Here is a 19,851-nt window from a genome sequence, read left to right as displayed (position 1 = left end):
GTTTCTGTTTCCTCTAGAGGAGAAAAATTATATTAGTTGCCAGCATCATGACATATTAATATTTGAATGGTAGGTGGTTTGTATATTATAAAATTTGGAAAAGCTGAGGGAGGTATTTTACCCAGCCCTACCAACATTGAAATTAAATTGAAAATGTCAAAAGTGTAAGGAAATGCTGTGAATGTTTTATTTAAAAATATATATTGTCCTTGCCAGTGTGGCTCAGTTGGTTGGGCTTCATCCCGGGCAGTGAAGTTTGCCGGTTTGCTTCCTGGTCAGGGCCCAGGCCCAGGTTGTGGGCCCAGCAGCGGGTGTGCAAGAGGCAGCTGATCAATGTTTCTCTCTCATTGATGTTTCTCTCTCTCTCCCCCTCTCCTTTAATCTCTCTTTAAAAATCAGTTTTAAAAAATCTGTCCTGAAGATTTCTTAAAGTATTCCTCCTATATTATGAAATATATTTGCGTTATTTTGTATTATTATGTCTTTTGAAGAGATATGAGGAGTTAAGCTGAAAGTTCATGATATCACTCTAGTTCTTCCTGTAATTTTGTTTTCAGAAATAAGAATCAGTAAGGGAAGTAGGACCACTCCATGGTAAAGAAAAAGAAAAGCAATATTAGCATGGATATGTTGAGAGACTCAGAAGCTGGTGATTCAGTTTTAACTTTACTAATTTTAGTGTATACAAAGTTTCAAAAGGAAAGTCATTCAATATTATGTTGAAGGTTTTGTATTTTAACTCCTGTATTTCTTCCTGAAAATATTTCATTAATGTCATCTTTTTGATGATCATAAAGTGTCATATTCAGTACATTCTTCTAATGGAATGGTTGACAGGTATGGAAATACTTTTTCCATTAGAGGTTCCTTGAGAAAAGGTATTGCAGAGCTCCTTTTCACTAGAGAATCATCAGAAAACCACTCATCAGCTGCTTCTATAGTTTCACTGTAATAAGAATCAGATGGTAATGTCGATAGGCTTAAGGACACATTGCTGCTCTTTGTTGTTGAGGTAGTCTCTGAAGTGTCACAAATGACCTTTTTTGTTGCAAGGCAGAATTCATCTTTAGAGTGATCTTTACTTGCTGTAAAAGAAAATTAGATTTACTATGAATATTATATATTTATGAGCCAAATCTTAATTATAAGGACAATGTTTCTGTTAAAATTTAGACTCTTGCCCTGGCCGGTGTGGCTCAGTGGGTTGGAGCATCGTCTGTACACCGCAAAGTTTCAGGTTTGCTCCCCGGTCAGGGCATATACCTAGGTTGAGGGTTCCGTACCCAGCTGGGGAGTGTTCAGGAGGCAACCAAGGAATGTTTCTCTCTCTTCTTTCCTCCTCTCTAAAATCAATAAACGTATCCTTGGGTGAGGAGTTAAAAAAATTAGAATCTTTTTAGGGTTGTAATGGACAGGATGGTGATATAGTGAAAATTCTGAGTTGCTATCATGATATGTACACTGTTAAATATGTAACTGGGAATTAGAAACATTTTTATGATAATCAAGAGTAGAAAAGTCTATTCTAAATAAAATCAATGTATGAACAGAAGAGGATTCTGAACAGGCTAGAAATATCAGTTCTGGAATGTCCCTTAAAATTAGAAAAGACAGTTTCTTAACTATTTATAGCTAAATATTGTCTTATTTTTAAAAAAACACAAGCCTCCTTGAGTCGGCAGACTACAAAATGTTTGGTCCATAGTGGAAAGGGCCTATCAGTTGGCATTATACCAATAAAAGTTAACAACTAACATTCCTACAGTGTCTTACAATTTGCAAAGCAGTTCGATAGACTTCAGTGTCACTTATCCGTGTCACTTATCCTCTCAGTAATTCTTTAAGGGAGTTATTATAGCACCACTTTACAAAAGAGGAGACTGAGAATTAGAGATGAATCACCACAGATCAGATACAAAATGGACTTCAATCTAGATTTTTGTTACTCTAAGTCTCATGCTTCTCCTAATATGTTATTTATGCTGACAGTTGGTATTTAAAAACATTGTTTTAGAAAAGATCACATTTATACAATATCTTAAAACATCTTTTACTATATTTTACATATTAACTTTTGATATTAATGTGTAACATTAATTTTGAAAGCTGTTTTAAATACCTTGTTACATTTTATATTCAGTATTTCTAAAATTGTGTAGGAGGACAATGTTTTAGATAATAAAACATAATATGTACTATCTAAAGGGTTATAAAACACTCAGGTCTTTTGACCCTCTGGCATTACTATGTGGCAATGACTATGATGCCTTTGGGTATAAATAAGGGACAAAAATTAAAATTTCACATTTTAATTTAAGATATAACATTGCAAGTTTTGTTTTCTAAAAAAAGTATGCCCATTCACATACTAATAAATTAATGTTTCCCTTGAATTTTTATGGTTTTTAAAAATACTTAGATAACATTTAGGATAGCCTCTTGATTTTTAAAGATGTGAATTGTTCTAAGTTGATTACAATTTCTTCTAATAAATTGTTGAGAACAAGTACCTTCTATATGTGCTGTTTCCTTTTTTCTTTGCTCCTCCTATATAAAAAAGTTATTTGTATTTTAAAAAACTGAATAGTTTTAATATACTTTCTTTACTATATTTGACATATACTTAAGAACAATAGATTTTAACATAAATTTTCGATGGAATAACGTTTTATTCCATGATAAGAATTTATTTCACCAAAATATATTGACAGGAAAAGTGTTGAGGTGTCATCTGAAAAGAATGTGGAATGGTTCAGAAAGGCAGCCTCCAGGGTAGGGAACGGAAGTGTGAAATACAGTTCAACAGGATTACTTCCCTCCATCCTCGCTTAGAGGCACTTGGTTAGAACTAGAGAGGGCTAACTAAGTAATTAGGATTCCCAGACTTACTCCTTTCATTAATCAATAACAACAACAAAGTGAATTCTGGCTAAAGGCTTTTATAAAAATGCAACTATTCTTTTGAAGCAAATGAAACATTTGATGAAACAATACATTCCAGATGTGTTGTGGGAAGTATGGCGGTGCAGTAGCTCTCAAACTTCAGGGCATCAGAATCAGCTGGTGTGTTTGTTAAAATGATGATTTTGGCCCGGCCGGGCGTGGCTCAGCGGTTGAGCGTCGACCTAGGATCCAGGCGATCGGGGTTCGATTCCCGGTCAGGGCACATGCCCGGGTTGTGGGCTTGATCAATGACTCTCTCATCATTGATGTTTCTATCTCTCTCTCTCCCTCTCCTTTCCTCTCTCTGAAATCAATAAAGGTTTAAAAATATATATATATAAATAAATAAAATGATGATTTTGGGGTATAATATCAGGCCCTACTGAAACACATTCTCTGGGAATATGCATTGTAACACACGCCACAACTGGTTCTGACTCAGGTTATCCTTCGACCACTGGAAAAACAATGCTAGTGCCCAGGCTGCTCGGAATGGAGCAGGTGAGGTTGAGGCTGGAGAGAGAACATTATCTCTTGTGTTCTGGGGAAACAGTGTTAGTGCTGATCTGCATTGTCCTGCCCCTCCTCATGGGCTTGCTTAGGATATACATATATAGGCACTTATATACCATAAGCACCTTTAATTTTTTGCCACTTTTACCTTTTGTTAATATAAATGCCAGTATAAGCTGCTGATCTTACCTTGTCTAAATTTAGGACCAATTCAATTTGGGACTCCTATGTAAATTATATTAGAACATTGCTTCTCAGACATCAACGTACCTATGTATTATCTGGGGAGCTTGTTAAAATGCATGTTCTAACACATTAGGTCTGGGGTTAAAGTGCATATTCTGACTCATTCGACACTGCATTTCTAACAGGCTCCCAGGTAATACTGATACTGCTGGTCTGGGAACCATGGAGTAAAACCCTAGACTGATTAAAATTCTATCCAAATTAAAGTAATGACAAATGGGCATTCTTATATATTGCTGCATAAAAACAGGTAGAATTTTTCTAGGGGGCAAGTTAACAAATCTACTTCTAGAAATTAATTATGCCAAACAAATAATTTTGGATTTGTGCAAATATTCAGTTAGTAGTATGCTCATCACAACATTGTTTAGCATTTTTAAAACCTGCAATTTAAAATTCTAAGTGTAAGAAAATAGTTAAATGTATTTTGGTATATAAATATTAATACAATGAATATTCTTTCAACTATTAAAAATGATGTTATAATATCAGAAGGACTTTAAAAATGGGGACATATCAAAAGACAGCAGAACAATCTTGAAAGGGTGCCCACTGGTTAAATTTGGGAAAATTTGAACATCAAAATAATTATAGTAATGGGTTATGATCTGCTGAATAACATAGAAGTCCATGAGAGTCTCTACTGGTAATAAATAAATAAAATAAGAAAGATAGACGAGCATCTTCCTCCCAATAGAAGCCAAATGATAAATGCAGATGGGAGGGATAGAATTGGAAAAATCATCATTTTGCTATAGTTTTGTAAAGACTGGCTCAGGCAAGAATAATTTCTACAGCTAATTAAGTAGAGTTTGATGGAAGGAAGGATATTTGCATGGCTTTGAAGTGTCACCACAGATTGTTTATTCATTGCTAGGATAAAAGTAGGAATAATACATTGCGGGGAAGAACAGACATCATTCTATGATTAACTAAAATCACTGGTGAAGAGCAGACGGACACTCTGTGCCTCCAGGTGTGATAAGCTGGATCTGATCACAGGGAAAAGCCAAACTGAGGAACAGTCCATGCTCTATAAAATAACTGGCCTGCATTCTTCAAAAATGTCAGTATCATGTAAGATGAAAAAAGGAAACTTTAAAATATTTTGAACTGAATAATGATGAAAAAAATTTTTTTGTGGGATTCAGCAAAAGCAGTGCTTAGAGGGAACCTGAATATTAAATGCTTATATTAGAAAAGAAGAAAAGCCTAAGAATAATAAAATTGAAAACTCCTAGCAATACTAGAATCAGAAATAGTGCCATCACTACAGATTCTACAGATATTAGAAGCATAATAAGAAACATAATAAACTTAACAATAGAGATGAAAGGGAAATACTTTCCATTCCTTTTGGGAATAACTGATATTAATATCAGCTAAGATAAGAAAATTACAGAATAACATACCTTGTAAACACAGATGCAAAAATTCCTTAAAATATATTAGTAAATCAAATCCAATGAGGTTTATTCTAGGAATACAGGTTGTAACATTTGAAATTCAATGTAATCCACATTAACAAAATAAAAGAGAAAACCTATGTGAACAATTTCAAAAGATGCAGAAAAAGCATTTGGCAAAATTCAGCGTTCCTTATTGATTTTTTTTTTTTTTTTTAAACCCTTTCAGTAAACTTAGAAGGGAATTTCCTCAACTTGACAATATGCATCTATAAAAATCCCATAGCTAAGCTCCTACTTAATGGTGAAGAGTTAAATATATTCTCTAAAAGACAAGGAATATAAAAAGGACATCTGCTCTCAACACTTCTCATATTTATACTGGAGGTCCTACCCAATGGAGCAAGATGAGAAAATAAAAGTATAAAGATTGGGAAAAAAGTAAAACTGATGTGTTTTGCAGATGACATGATTGTGTATGTAGAAAATCTTATGGAGTAAGCAAAAAACTCCTAGAAGTAATAAATAAATTAATTTATAAAAGACACAGAACACAAGTCAATATAAACAACAACTGTAGTAAAATCAGCATTTCACTAAAAACTAATCTATGAACCAAATGTAATTCCCATTTTAATCTCAACAAGATTTTTTTGTAGGTAGAGATAAATTTATCTTAAAATTTATGTGACAGGCAAAATAACAGGAAAAGCTACAACAATGTTGAAAAAGAATTAAATTAGAGGAAACATGCTGCTCAGTTTTATGACCTCCTGTACAGCTAGAGTGTGGTATTGGTAGTGACAGGCATACAGAGCAATGGTGCAGACAGAAAATCCAGAAATAGACCCACAAATATATACCCAACAGATTTTTGACAAAAGTTGCAAAAGCAATTAAGTGGAAAAACAGTTTTTTCAATAAACAGTGCTGGAACAATTAGACATCAGTAGCCCCCCATGTTAACTTTGATCTAAACCTCATACCTTATATAAAAATTAACTAAAAATGGATCAAAGATAGAAATATAAAAGGTAAAACTATAATAGCTAAAACAATCTTGAAAAAGAATAAAGTTAAAGAACTTCTTGATACCAAACTTACTACAAAGCTACAGTAATTAAGACAGCGTGGTACTGGTATAAGAATATATATATGGATCAATGAACTAGAGCTGAGATTCAGAAATAAATGCTCCCATTTACAGTCAATTGATTTTTGACAAGGATGCCAGGACAATTCAATAGGGAAAAAAGTTTTTTCAACTAATGGTGTAGCTATCTACATCAAATAAATGAAGTTAGACCCGTATCTTACACAAGATACAAAAACTTACTCCAAATGAATCAAACATTCAAATATAAGAGCTAAAACTATTAAATTCTTAGAAGGCTAAAACTTACATTTACAGAAAAACCTGTACACAGATGTTCATAGCATCTTTATTTTGTAATAGCTTCTAACTGGAAACAAACCCAAACATTCCTTAATAGGTAAATGGTTACACAAACTATGGTACATCCATACAGTATTATACTATTCAGCAGTAGAAAAAAGCAACCATTAATACATAAATGATTTGGAGAGATTTTAAGAATATTATGGTAAATGAAGAAAAGCCAGGATCAAAAGGCCACATGTTGTATGGTTCAATTTGTAACATTCTAGAAATGACAGAATTATAGAAACGGAGAACATGTTAATGGTTGCCAGAGGTGAGGGGAGGAAGGAGAACAGCATGAGGAAATTCGTTTGTGGTGACGGAATCATTCTGTATGTTGACTATGGTGGTAGTTATACAAATCTATACATATGATAAAATGACATTGAATTATATACAAAGAAAACAAGGAGATAAGTACATGCACACTGGTATAATCTGAGTAAGGTCTGTAGTCTAAATTTCCTGGTTTTGATAATGTTTACTTATGATAAAGTAGAAAGTATACTTTTGGTAAAGTGTACTTATGTAAGATATCATTAGGGGAAGTGGGTGATGGGTACACAGGACATCTTTATAAATTTTACAGCTTCTTGATCTGTAATCCAGAATAAGAAGATAAAAGAAATAAATTGTATTTATATTTACTAACAAACAACTGGGAGATCAAATTTAAAAATCAATACTATTTACCATAGCATAAAATACCTCAATTAAATCTAACAAATAATGTAAAAAATTTCTATACCTAAAACTATTAATAAATTTTTAAAAAGAAGACCTCAATAAAAGTAAAGTAATACTATGTTTATGGATTAAAAGAGTCAATGTTTTAAGATGTCCGTTCTCCTTAAATTGATTTATGGATTCAATGCCAGTCCAATCAAACGGATCTTTTAAAAGAACTAAACAAGCTGCTTTCTAAATTATATGGAAAAACAAAGCACTTAGAATAGAAACAAGATTCTTGAGCAAAGAAGAATATAGTTGGAGGATTTATAATACTTAATTCCATGACTCACTATAAAGCTACTGTAAGCAGGACAGCACAGTATTATTTAAGGACATACAAACAGTTCACTAAAAAGAATACAGAGTTCAACAAATAAACCAACATATATACAGTAGATTTTTAATCAAAGTGACAAATTAGTTAAATAGGGAAATAAAGATCTTTTAAACAAAATTTTCTGGAATAACTGGGTATCATCATGGATAAAGATGAACCCTGACTTCTACCTCATAGACCTAATCATAAAGCCCAACATTATAGAACAACTAAAACAAAGCACAGGAGAATATCTATGCAAATTTAGAAAGATAAATATTTGTTAGAAAGCATACAAGTTTCTTTTAAAAGGAAAAAAGTCACAGATTGGACTTTATTAACATTAAAACTTTCTGCCGATCAAATGATACCATTGTAAAAAAGAACAGACAAGCCACAGTCTGTGTGAAAATGTGTTCACAACATATATATCTCATATAATAGACTTGCATCCTACTTGTATTAAGAACTGAAAGTCATTCCCTGGCTGGACGTGGCTCAGCAGTTGAGCATCTACCTAGGATCCAGATTGAGGGTTGATTCCCGGTCAGGGCACATGCCTGCGTTGTGGGCTTGGTTCTCAGGAGGGAGCGTGCAGGAGGCAGCCGATCAATGACTCTCATCATTGATGTTTCTATCTCTCTCCCTTTTTCTCTCTGAAATCAATAAAGATATAGTAAAAAAAAAGAACTGAAAGTCATTAATTTAAAAAACAACAACAAAAGATCCATACAACTCAATTTAAATGGGCAAAAGACAAGCAGAACACAAAAGAACCTATACGATTGACCCACGAACACATGAAAAGGTCCTCAACATCTTTAGTTATCAGAGAAATGTAAACTAAAAGCATATTGAAATACCATTCCACACCCATTAAAATGGCTAAAATAAAAAATACTAATAACACTAAATGTTGACAAGGATGTAGAGCAACTGGAAATCTCACTTACTGCTGATGGGAGTGAAATAAGTTACAACCACTTTGGAAATTGTTTGGCATTTTCTTATAAAGTTACACATACATCTAACCAAGCCCCACCAATTTCATGTTCAGGTATTTTCCCAAGAAAAATGAAAATATATGTTCACTAAAAATACATGAATATTTAGAGTAACCTTATTCATACTAGTCAAAAACTGAAAACAACTCAAGTGTCCAGCAAAGGAATACATAATCAAATTGTTGTATATCCATACAATGGAACACTATTTAACAATAGAAAAAAAAGTTCTAATACACACAATAACGTGGGTGAATCCCCAAAATGTGTGTTAAGTGAAAGAAGCCAGATATAAAAGATATGTATTATATGATTCCATTTGTATGAAATCTAGGAATTGATTAAAATTAACTTTATTGACAGAAATCAGAAAGTGCTTAACTGGGGAGAGTAGAGGTAACATGAAGGAAGGTTTTCAGATGATAAAAATGCTGTGTATCTTGTTTTGGGTGTTGATACAATGGATATACAATTGTCAGTGTTCATTGAATGGAACATCTAAGGTCTTTGCTTTCTATTGTAGGTAATTGCACATCAATAAAATATTCTAAAACTCAGATCAATTTCACTTCAGTGGTATTTCCCCCCCAAGTTCATAACCCCAATATAATACGAAAAACATCAGATAAACCCAAATTGAAGGACATTTTACAAAATACACGATCAGCACTTCTTAAAGTCAGGTAAAACAAGAAAAGACAATCACAGAGCAAAGGAAATTAAAGAGACAGATGCAATATGGTATCTGGGATTAGGTCTTGAAGGAGCAAAATACATTTGTATAAAAGCTGGTGAAATATAAAGAAAGTCTGGAATTTAGTTAATAACAATATATCAATGTTGGTTTCTTAGTTTTGACAAATGTACCATGGTAATTTAAGATTTTAACATTGGGATAAACTGGGTGAAAGGTATAATAGAACTCTATATTATCTTTGCAACTTTTTAAATAAATCTAATATTATTCCAAATAAAACGTTTACTTAAAAATCATATGCAAAAGCATAAACACATAAATTTTCCTGTAATAAAAGTTCATATAAGATGTGCATGGCTTTTATGAAGGTAATTATAAAGCTTTATTGAAAGATATTAAAGATTACATAAATACAGAGAAACATCATGTTCATGGATTAGAAACTTAGTATTGTAAAGAATTGGTCTAAATTGATCTAAAACTGCACTGCATTTCCCCTCAAAATTCCAAAAGAATTTCAGTAAATGCTACTAGACAGTTGGGCAAACATATGAAAAAAAAGTGAAATTGGATTCCTTTTTACACCAAACACAGAAATCAATTCCAGATTGATTAAAGACCTATGTAGTCAAAACTATAAAACTCTTAGAAAACAATATAGAAGGACATCTTTATGACTTTGGAGTAGGGAAGGAAATAATAAATCATAAAAGAAAGGGCTGAGAAATTAGTTTACATTAAAAATAAAAGAAATTTTTGTTTATTAAAACATACCATAAAAATAATGAAAAGGAAAGCCACATATTGGATGAAGATATAAAAATTAACATAACTGACAAAGGATTAATTATCCAGAATAAATAACTCTTTTAAAGTTTTATAATAAAAAGACAAATAGAAAAAGAGGTGAGATTTGAACATGCATTTTACATAAGAGAAAATCATAGTGGCCAATGAACTTTAGAAAAAGACAATCACCCTCATTTTTTAGCAGGAAAATACAAATTAAAACTAGAATGAGATATCAAGAGAATCAGAAAACAAATCATAGGCTGGGTAAAAATGTTTGCAAACAACATATCTGATAAAAGACTGCTATTTAAAATATATAAAGACAGGGAAGGTGGGGGTGGATGGGTAAGTGGGTGGGGAGAGATCAACCAAGGAATCTATATGCATACATGCATAACCCATGGACACAGACAATAGCGTGGTGAAGGCCTGGGGTGGGGAGTGGGTGTGGGATGGAAGGGTCAATGAGGGAAAAAGGGGACATCTGTAATATTTTCAACAATAAAGATAAAAAATAAAAATAAATAAAAATAAAATACATAAAGAACTCTTAAAGCTCAACAATAAGAAAATGAACAACCCAATTAAAAATGAGCAAAAGATTTAAACAGATACCTCATCACAGATGGCAAATAAACATAGGAAAACATGTTCAACATCATATGTCAAAAGAGAAATGCAAATTAAAGCACTATATACCTATTATAACGGTGAAAATCCCAAACATTGACCAGCAAATGCTAGTGTGAATGCATAATGGTACAGCCACTTTGGCAGGCAGTTTGGCAGTTTCCAAAAAACTAAACACCTCTTACCATTCTATCCAGCAATTATGATCATTGCTGATCAAAGGAGTTGAAAACATATAGCAGCTTTGCTCGTAATTGCTAACACTTGGAAGCAACCAAGATGTCCCTCAGTAAGGGAGTGGATAAACAAACTGCGGTATATCCATGCAATGGAATATTATTCAGCGCTAAAAAGAAATGAACTTTCAAGCCTTGAAAAGTCAGGTAGAATCTTAAATGCATAGTACTAAGTGAAAGAAATCAATCTAAAAGGGCTACATACTATATGATTCTGATTATATGACATTCTGAATAAGGCAAAACTATGGAAACAGTAAAATGGTTAGTGCTTGCCAAGGGATAGAGGAGAGGGAGGAATGATCAGGCGAAGAACAACATTGTCAGGGCAGTGAAACTATTCTGTATGATACTCTCTCCCTATTCCTTTCCTTCTCCCATCCTCCCTCCTCCCGCCCCTTTCTATGGTTTTGAATATACCTATATATATATATATATATATACACCCCCATATATATATATAAAATATATATCATATACATACATTTCCCCCCCAAAAAAACCCTACAGTGTGTAACACCAAGAGTGAATCCTAATGTAAACTATGGACTTTGGGTGATAATGATGTGCCAATACAAGTTCATTAATTATAACAAATGTACCACTCTGGATGTTCATAGTGGGGGAAAGTGTGGGGGCAAAGGGTATATGGAAACTCTACTTTCTGCTCAATTTTGCTATGAACTTAAAACTGCTAAAAAAATAGTCTATTAAGAAAAAACTATAGTGAGATACTATTACACAGTCATCAGATTGTCAAAAATTTAGGAGCCTTAAAATATAAACATAAAACTTGATGTATCCATACAATGGAATGCCATATAACAGTAAAAATAATGAACTATGGGTATATGCGCCAACCTGGATGAATCTCAGAAATGTAATATTGCACAAAAAGGGAAGAGTATATTATACATGGAGCCCCAAAACATAAAATTTAATAGTACACTGTTCAAGGATCTATAACATTTATGGCAAAACCATAGAGAAAAGCATGGAAATAGTTCATTGCAACTGCAGGATAGTGGGTCCTTCAGTGAAGGGTGGGGGTGTGGGATGTAAGAGGTAAAGACTTAGGACACCTCAAAGGTACTGGTAATATTCTGTTTCTTTGTCTGGGTGGCAGGTATAAAAATTCCATTTATTATTTTTTAAACCTCCTGTATATATTCTTTTGTATGTATGTTGTATTTCACAGGAAAAGCTCTTTTAGAAACCAAGCTGTAGCTCTATACTAATCAAACAGTATTGTAAAAAGAATTTTTATCCTGCTTGCCTGTTGGAGTAGGAAAGAGGCAGAAACTGAGGCGAGTAAAAGAGTGACGCGTGAGAGAGAGTCCTTTGTATACTGAAACTGATGGTGGCTGCGGTCAGCACTGCCTACACTCTGCTTTCACACTATTTTTTATTGTGTCTTTTCTCCGAGTTAGTTTCCTTTCACTCACCATCAAGAGTCCCAAATTTGTGTTTGCCTGTACATTATCTCTCCCACTAGACTATAAATCTCATGGAAGCAGGGACTCTTGTCTCTCCTGTTCACTATCAAATTTCCAGTTGCCTAGAACAGTACATAAGCATTTATTATATATTTGCTGAATGAATAATAAACAGTCTAATTAAAATCTAGTACTCTTATATATGTACTTCTTTCATCATAGCGCTCATGACATTTTTGTAATCTTTTTTGGTATGTATCCATCATTGGATATGAAGACACCATTATATCAATAGTACCTACCAAAATTCCTAGCATGTGATGGCTATCAGTAAATTCAATTAATATTAAATGCATACACAGAAACATTGTTTTCTCTGGAATGCTATCTCTATTTCAAATTATCCTTCATTGGAAAGTCAGAGCTTTCTTTAATAACCTTTAGAATTAATTTGATCATTAAACCTGCCTGTTTAAAGCCCTCCAGTAATACTGAAGGTATACTTGTATTGTGCTCACTATGTGGCCAGGTACTATCCTGAGTGTTTCTGTATACTAATTCATTTAATTCCTGTAACAATTCTATGGAGATGAAATCATCTTCGTTTTGCAGATGAGGAAATTGAGACACAAGGAAGTTAAGTAATTTGCCTAAAATGACACAATTAGTAGTGGTAAAGCAATGCCTCCAGTGGATCTGTAGAGACTATGGGGTAAGATCCAAAACCCTTAGAAAACAAATAAGGCTCTTCACAACGTCACCTCCAGAATCTTTTCCCACCACTCCCTTCTATAAACCCTAGGCTCCAAACATAAAATTTTTCTGAACACGTTACTTCCCTTCATTGCTACAAGCCTTTGAACATACTGTCCTTTGTTTTCTTGCCTCCTGGCAAACTTCTATTCACTTCTTAAACGTCTTCTCTGGGAAGCCTCTTAATTTATGCTCCCTTGTCTGCATTTCTTCAATTTTGTGGCTCTTATCACATTATGTTATAATTTTCAGTTTTTCTTCTCTACTAACTTTGGGATCATCTAGGTCTGGACTCATGTCTTATTTGTTTATGCAGACTAAGTGCCAAAACTAGCGTTGCCATATTTAAGGCACTCAAAAAATGTTTGTTAAACAAATGAATAAACACTGAGTTCAACTTGAGTTCAATATTCAAGATGTACAGTGAAAGTTTGACATCTTATCATTTTGTTGATACTTTACTATTAATGTTACAAAACCACTAAAGTATTTGTTTTGTTTAGCTATATCGGCTTTCAGTTTCTACTGGTCTTTCCCTTGTTCTGCTTAGCACTTTTTTGACACATTTTAAAAAGTTAATTATGTGTCTGCCTTTCACACTTGTACTAGCTAGCACCTCAAATGTCAGGTTCCTATCCTACCTCCCCAGTGTGAGAGGTGGGGTGAGCTGGGCAGAGCTTGGAGTATAATGAAGGCTTAGGAAGTCCTTAATTTTAATCAGTTGGTTCTGTTAGATTATCTGGTTATCTGGGTACCCTCTTATCTCCGTATCTCTTTCCTCTGATGGGCCTGGCAGTTTTGCTTTGCTTTTCTTAGCCATTTATCTTCACCCTGTAACAATCAGAATAGGGGAATGTAGGTTCTCAGGCTAGAGACATAGTGAAGCAACTACAGAAGGAGACGTTTTCATTCAGTGTTTCAGCGTCCTATAATGTAAACCCTAACTAGCTTGGGTAATTTAAATTTAGCTCAAGTTATTGTCCTTCAGGTTGAAAAATAACAGTAGGTACTCTGTCTTTCAAAATTGAAAGACAACAACACTAATGACATGGTATCAAAAAAATTATTTGAAAAAATTGCACTCTACCTGTAATTGGAATATTCCAGTATGAAAATTTCGAGAAATAAAAACACACTGAGAATGAGATTTACTCTCCGCCTCTGATGATCTTTGGCTGCATCTCTCATCAGTTGCTTTAAATGTGGAATTTTGAAATATTTCTCTGAAAAATATGTTATAGAGAATGTTATTAAAAATGAATTGTATTATAAACCAATGAAAATTATTTTGTTTCCACCCAGCCGGTGTGGCTAAGTGGTTGAGTGTCGGCCCATGAACCAAGAGGTCACCGCTTTGATTCTTGGTCAGGGCACATGCCCTGGTTTTGGGCTTGATCCCCAGTGGGAGGCGTGCAAGAGGCAGCCAATTGATGTTTCTCATCCATGTTCCTATCTCTCTATCCCTCTCCCTTCCTCTCTCTCTAAAAATCAATTAAAACATATTTTTAAAAAGTAAAAATAAAAAATTTATTTTGTTTCCAATAGTTACATATAAGGGTTTAAAAATCAGAATAAATACATTACTACATATTTATTTTTAAATGCCCAAGTCAATTTATATATTCCCTTCTCGTATGTTACTGATTATACTTATTTTATTCATAGAATGTAAATTAAATTGCTTCTTATGCAGGGTTAATATTTATAGTTTGAAGATCAACCATGATTTTTCTAAATTTAAAATATTTTTCAATTACAGTTTACATTCAATATAGTTCTGTATTGGTCTCAGATGTACAGCATAGTAGCTAGAAAATAATGTACTTTACAGGGTGGTTCCCCCTAATATTTCAAGTACTCACCTGGCCACATACATAGTTACTATGATATTATTGACTATATTCTCTATGCTGTATTTACATCTCAGTGATTATTCTGTTACTACCAATTTGTATTTCTTAATTCCTTCACCTTTTACACCCAGTCCCCAAACCCCCTTCCCCTCTGTCAACTGTCAGTCTGTTCTCTGTATGAGTCTGTTTCTATTTTGTTTATTTATTTTGTTTAGAGTCCATATTTAAGTGAAATCGTATGTAAGCATGAGTTTTTTATATCCTTTTTTCTGGCTGTGAGAAAATTAATTGACTTTAATGTTAGTCTTTTCAGAAATTTACCTTTAATGACAAAGGAAATTAACTGAAATGAAACCCAATGGTCAATTTTATATTTAATAATGTTTCTGACAAAAGTGGGAGGAAACTGAATTGTAACTAATGACTTACAAAAGAAGAGTACCTGTGATCTTTATCTATGCAACCGCAAACAATTTTAAGAGAGAGTTTAAAATAACAAAACAGCAAGTAAAACCCCAGATGATCAAAGACAGATATGTAAAGGCAATGTAGTTTCTAACAGTCATTCTAAACTTACTGATTTAAATAATAATGTTAATTGCCATTTCTTCTTTCAGAGATACTAGAGAATTTCCAAATTAATTCAAGAGTATATTATGTTACTTAATGAGGTATTAACAATTAGGGTTTATTCATTTATGGAATTAAGTTCACTTGATGAATATTTATTGAGTACTTACTATGTGTCAGGCACTGTGCCGGGTGTTGTGTATATAGTGGCAAAGGAAAATAAACAGTCACTACCCTCATAGAATTGTCATAGCTCTCATGGAACTTAAACACTAGTAAGGAAGACAGACAATAAAATAATCACAATAAGATGAAAAATTACAAGTATGGGAAGTGTCATCAAGGAAAGCTACCTGGTACTGTGTGAGTACTATATAACATAGGGAATTAATCTGCTTAGAGGGGTCAGGGAAGGCTTTTCTGAGGAAGGATAATTGAATTGGACATGTGAAGAAATAGTAGTTATTAGAGTGTGGTGGAGGAGGACAAGTGGGAGTAAGAATATTCTAGTCAGAGAGAATATCAAGTCCAAAGGCTAGTGGCTGTGTGCTGTATGTAAAGTGGCAGAAGCACAGAAAGCAAGAGGGAAAGTGGGAGATAAAATTGGGGAGTATGCATGGGAAGACCACGCAGGGGCTTAAAAGTCATGTATTTTGTCTTTATCCTAAAGGCAATGAGAAGTCCTGTATAATAGAGTGGGGATGGGGTGCAAGGCTGGGATCACCTGATCAGATTTGTGTTTGGACAATGTCTGGCCTAAGTGTGGAGAGATCAAACAAGGCTGACAGTGAACGCAGGGGTCACTTACAACTCCTGCAGCAGTCTACGTGGGGGATACGATAACGTGGACAAGGTGGCGGCAATGTGGCGGAGAGAAACGGATAGATCTGAGAAATTTATGAGGTAAAAGAAATAGAACTTGGGGATGGTTCAAATTTAGGGGGATGGGAAGGCGTAAGGGAGATATCAAGTATGTCTTCCATCTTTAGAAAAAAATACTCTTCCTTGACCCCACATCCTCCTCCAGCTACTGCCCCATTTATCAACCCCCCTTCACACACGCACGCACGCACACAGAGCTTCTTGAAAGAGGTATCTATACTTATCTCAATATTCTCAACTCTTGTGTTTTACTCAAAGGTAAGCTTCTGAACCTATCACCCCATCAAAATTCTTTAAGGCCACCAATAACGTCCAAGTTGCCAAATCCAAAAATTATTTCTCTAATCTCACTTTTCTCAACTTCTTAAGCATCTTGAATATAACTGGTTGTTGCCTTCTTCCTGAAACATGTTCATAATGTCATAATTTTGCCTTTCTTGACATGTTTCCCAGATATTGTTGATTCTTCCTACTCTTTGTTAAATTTCTAACTGTTGGTGGGCTGAAGGGTACAATCCTAGGTTTTTCTCTTTCAACAATCACTCCCAAGCCCTGGACGGGTAGCTCAGTTGGCTAGAGCATCATCCCAATAGGCCAAGGTTGTGGGTTCGATCCCCAGTCAACCACTCAGTGATTGAGTGTTGACCCATGAACCAAGAGGTCATTGGTTCGATTCCTGGTCAGGGCACATGCCCAGGTTTCAGGTTCGATCCCCAGTGGGGGACGTACAGGAGGCAGCCAATTGATGTTTCTCTCTCATTGATGTTTCTATCTATCCCTCTCCTTTGCCCTCTCTCTAGAATCAATAAAAACATATTTTAAAAAAGAATCAACCAATGAATGCATAAAATAAGTGGAACAGCAAATTGATGTCTCTCTCCCCCTCCTCCTCTCTTTCTAAAGTCAATCAATAATAATAATAATAATAATAATAAACCAAATCACTCCCTGGTTAGTCTCATCCAGTTCTATGACTTTAAGAGAACCTAAATCTTCAGTCCTAGATTCTTTCCTGAAGTTCATGTCATATCCAACTGTCTATTTGAAATTTCCATTTGGATGTCTAATAGGCTTTCAAAAGTACATCCAAAATACAACTCCTAGTTTATTACCATTCCCTCAGCTTGCTCTCTCCTACAATCATCTTATCTCAGTAAATGGAATGAATAACTAAACAGTTGCTCCCGGTAAATATGTAGGTGTTAGCATTAGTTTGGCCATTTCACTTCATCTTTCCTTACCTCATTCGGTTCATCAAGCCCTGCTAACTTTATCTGCAAAACACAGTCCAAATCCAACTCCTTTTCACCTCCTCTGCTTCCATATTAGTCCAAGGCACTATCATCTCTCACCTGGACTGTGTAAAGCCTCCTAACTTGTCTCTCTGCTTTCACCCTTGCTCCATTAAAATTCAGGCTTCACAGAGAAGAAAAATATTTTAAAAATATAAATCAGAACTTTCATATATTGCCAGTTGGAGTGTACACCCACTTTGGAAAACTGGCAGTTTCTTATAAAGTTAATCATATGATCCATCAATTTCACTCTTAAGTATTTACCCAACAGAAGTGAAAGCACATGTACAAAAATATTTATACAAGAATGTTCACAGCAGCCTCATTCCTAACAGCTAAAAACTTGAAATGACCCAAATGTCACAGAAGAATGAACAAACAGACTCAGGTATATTCATTCATACAATGGGATACTAGTCATCAAAAAAAAGAATGAACTGCAGATAAATACAACTTTGGTATATAGTCTTATAAAATTTTCTTTACACCATTAATTCTCAAATGCAGATGTTTATGAACCCAAGAAAACTAAGATTTGAGAGGCTGGAAATTAAGTAAAATACTCTGATAAAACTTACCTTCGTTTGCAAATCAGGAACCACAAAGCTGATGCCAAAGCAAAGAAACCAATTCCAAAGGCAACAGCAGCAGCCGCCAGAAAATAGGTTAAGTGATTAGAAAAACCTACACAAATAAATTATAAAAGAATATTTCATGCATGTATCTTCAATCTCCAGGTAAAAATAAACAATATTTCAAGCAATACTACATAGTGTAGTGTCAAGACATTAACTAGGAAATTGGGAGACCTGAATTTTGTACTGTGCAATTCTCATAAATTTAAAGATCCTAATCATGCTGATTAGGGCCCAGTGTGCATTTCTCTGACCCTGCCAGGAACTGAGACCTTGGCTTTATTTGTTTTTCTACAGCTTTCACCTCCGTTTTTCTTAAGTAGTTTTCTCCCTTCCCAGTCCAGCTGTGAATTTTTGTTATTTTTCTAGTATTCTTTGCAGTCTTCCAAAATAAGGCATTCATTTTAATATTTTGATTATCAATCACTACAAAAAGTTGGATGAAGGTAATAAAGAACAAGTATAAGGACTTTATAAAGACATAACACATTCTCTGAAAATAACACAATTAATTCTGAAACTAATAACCTAATATGTATCTGAAAGCTTCCATACTTATGGATACTTATAATCACACATAAATAACTCATGCATTAAAGAAGAAATAAATGGAAATACATGGAACTAACCAATAGTGAAAGCCCTCTGTATAAATACTTGCAGCAACAAAGCCGGAGCCAAATTCAAGGGAAATGTATGACCCTAAATACATATATTAGAAAAGAAATCTGAAAAATAATGAGCTTGGCATTCAAATTACAAGTTGAAAAGGACCAGCAAAATAAACCCAAGTAATGTAGAGGAAAGAAATAAAGAACAGAAATTATGAAATACAAATTAAGATTTTTGGTAAAGACTAATAAGACGACAAATCTCTACTAAGATTAACCAAATAAAAAAGAAGGCATAAGTAAACAATGTTAAAAATGAAGAACAAACAAGCTATAGCAGAGATTAAAATAAGAAAATACTTTTAACAAATTTATGCTGTTTTAAAACTTATACTAATTATTATATATACCTAAAAAATGACTTACAAAAAGTGACTCAAGAAGTAATAGAAAACCTAAACGAACATGTATCCATTAAATTGAATCAGCAATTACAAAATTTCCCCAAAACAAAAAGCAGGCCCCAATAACTTTATAATTTCTACTGTATACCCATGATTCAAGTATTTCTTATCTTATACAAGCTCTTCCAGAAAATAGAAAGAGATTGCTGGCTGTTTGTCCAAATACATTTTCCTCTTCTTCCCAGGCAAAAAGCTAGACTAGATGTCCCAGCTTCCCATACCATTAGGTGAAGCCATGTGACGGAGTTCTAACCAACGGAATTTGAGTGGAGGTGATGTCATAAAAAGCTCCCAAGCACCTTTCTCCATGTTCTTCCTCCTTCGGGTTTAGCTGGGATGGAGACACCTGGAGGGAACTTTGGAAGCCATGTGTCATCATGAATCTGACTGACATTC

General features: G+C 34.1%; 1 protein-coding gene across 2 annotated transcripts; it reads right to left on the bottom strand.

Annotated features, from left to right (window-relative positions):
• Positions 1–789: 789 nt before the first annotated feature.
• Positions 790–19,764, bottom strand: LOC308560229 (uncharacterized protein C1orf185; the record flags this gene model as incomplete). 2 transcript variants are annotated; one of them, XM_081144013.1, is made up of 5 exons in its annotated part: positions 790–1,085; positions 2,511–2,547; positions 14,233–14,368; positions 18,324–18,429; positions 19,677–19,764. In XM_081144013.1, the coding sequence occupies 5 exons, from the start codon at positions 19,762–19,764 to the stop codon at positions 790–792; spliced, it is 663 nt and encodes a 220-aa protein (XP_081000139.1). The 2 variants fall into 2 exon arrangements, with proteins under 2 accessions (XP_081000139.1, XP_081000140.1); XM_081144014.1 differs by having other exon boundaries at positions 19,622–19,679.
• Positions 19,765–19,851: the final 87 nt, after the last annotated feature.

Source organism: Miniopterus schreibersii, assembly GCF_964146895.1.
Source record: "Miniopterus schreibersii genome assembly, chromosome: 8".
NCBI classification, from domain to species: domain Eukaryota; kingdom Metazoa; phylum Chordata; class Mammalia; order Chiroptera; family Miniopteridae; genus Miniopterus; species Miniopterus schreibersii.
Note: the sequence above shows the minus strand (reverse complement) of the source record. Positions and strands in the feature narration are given on the sequence as shown.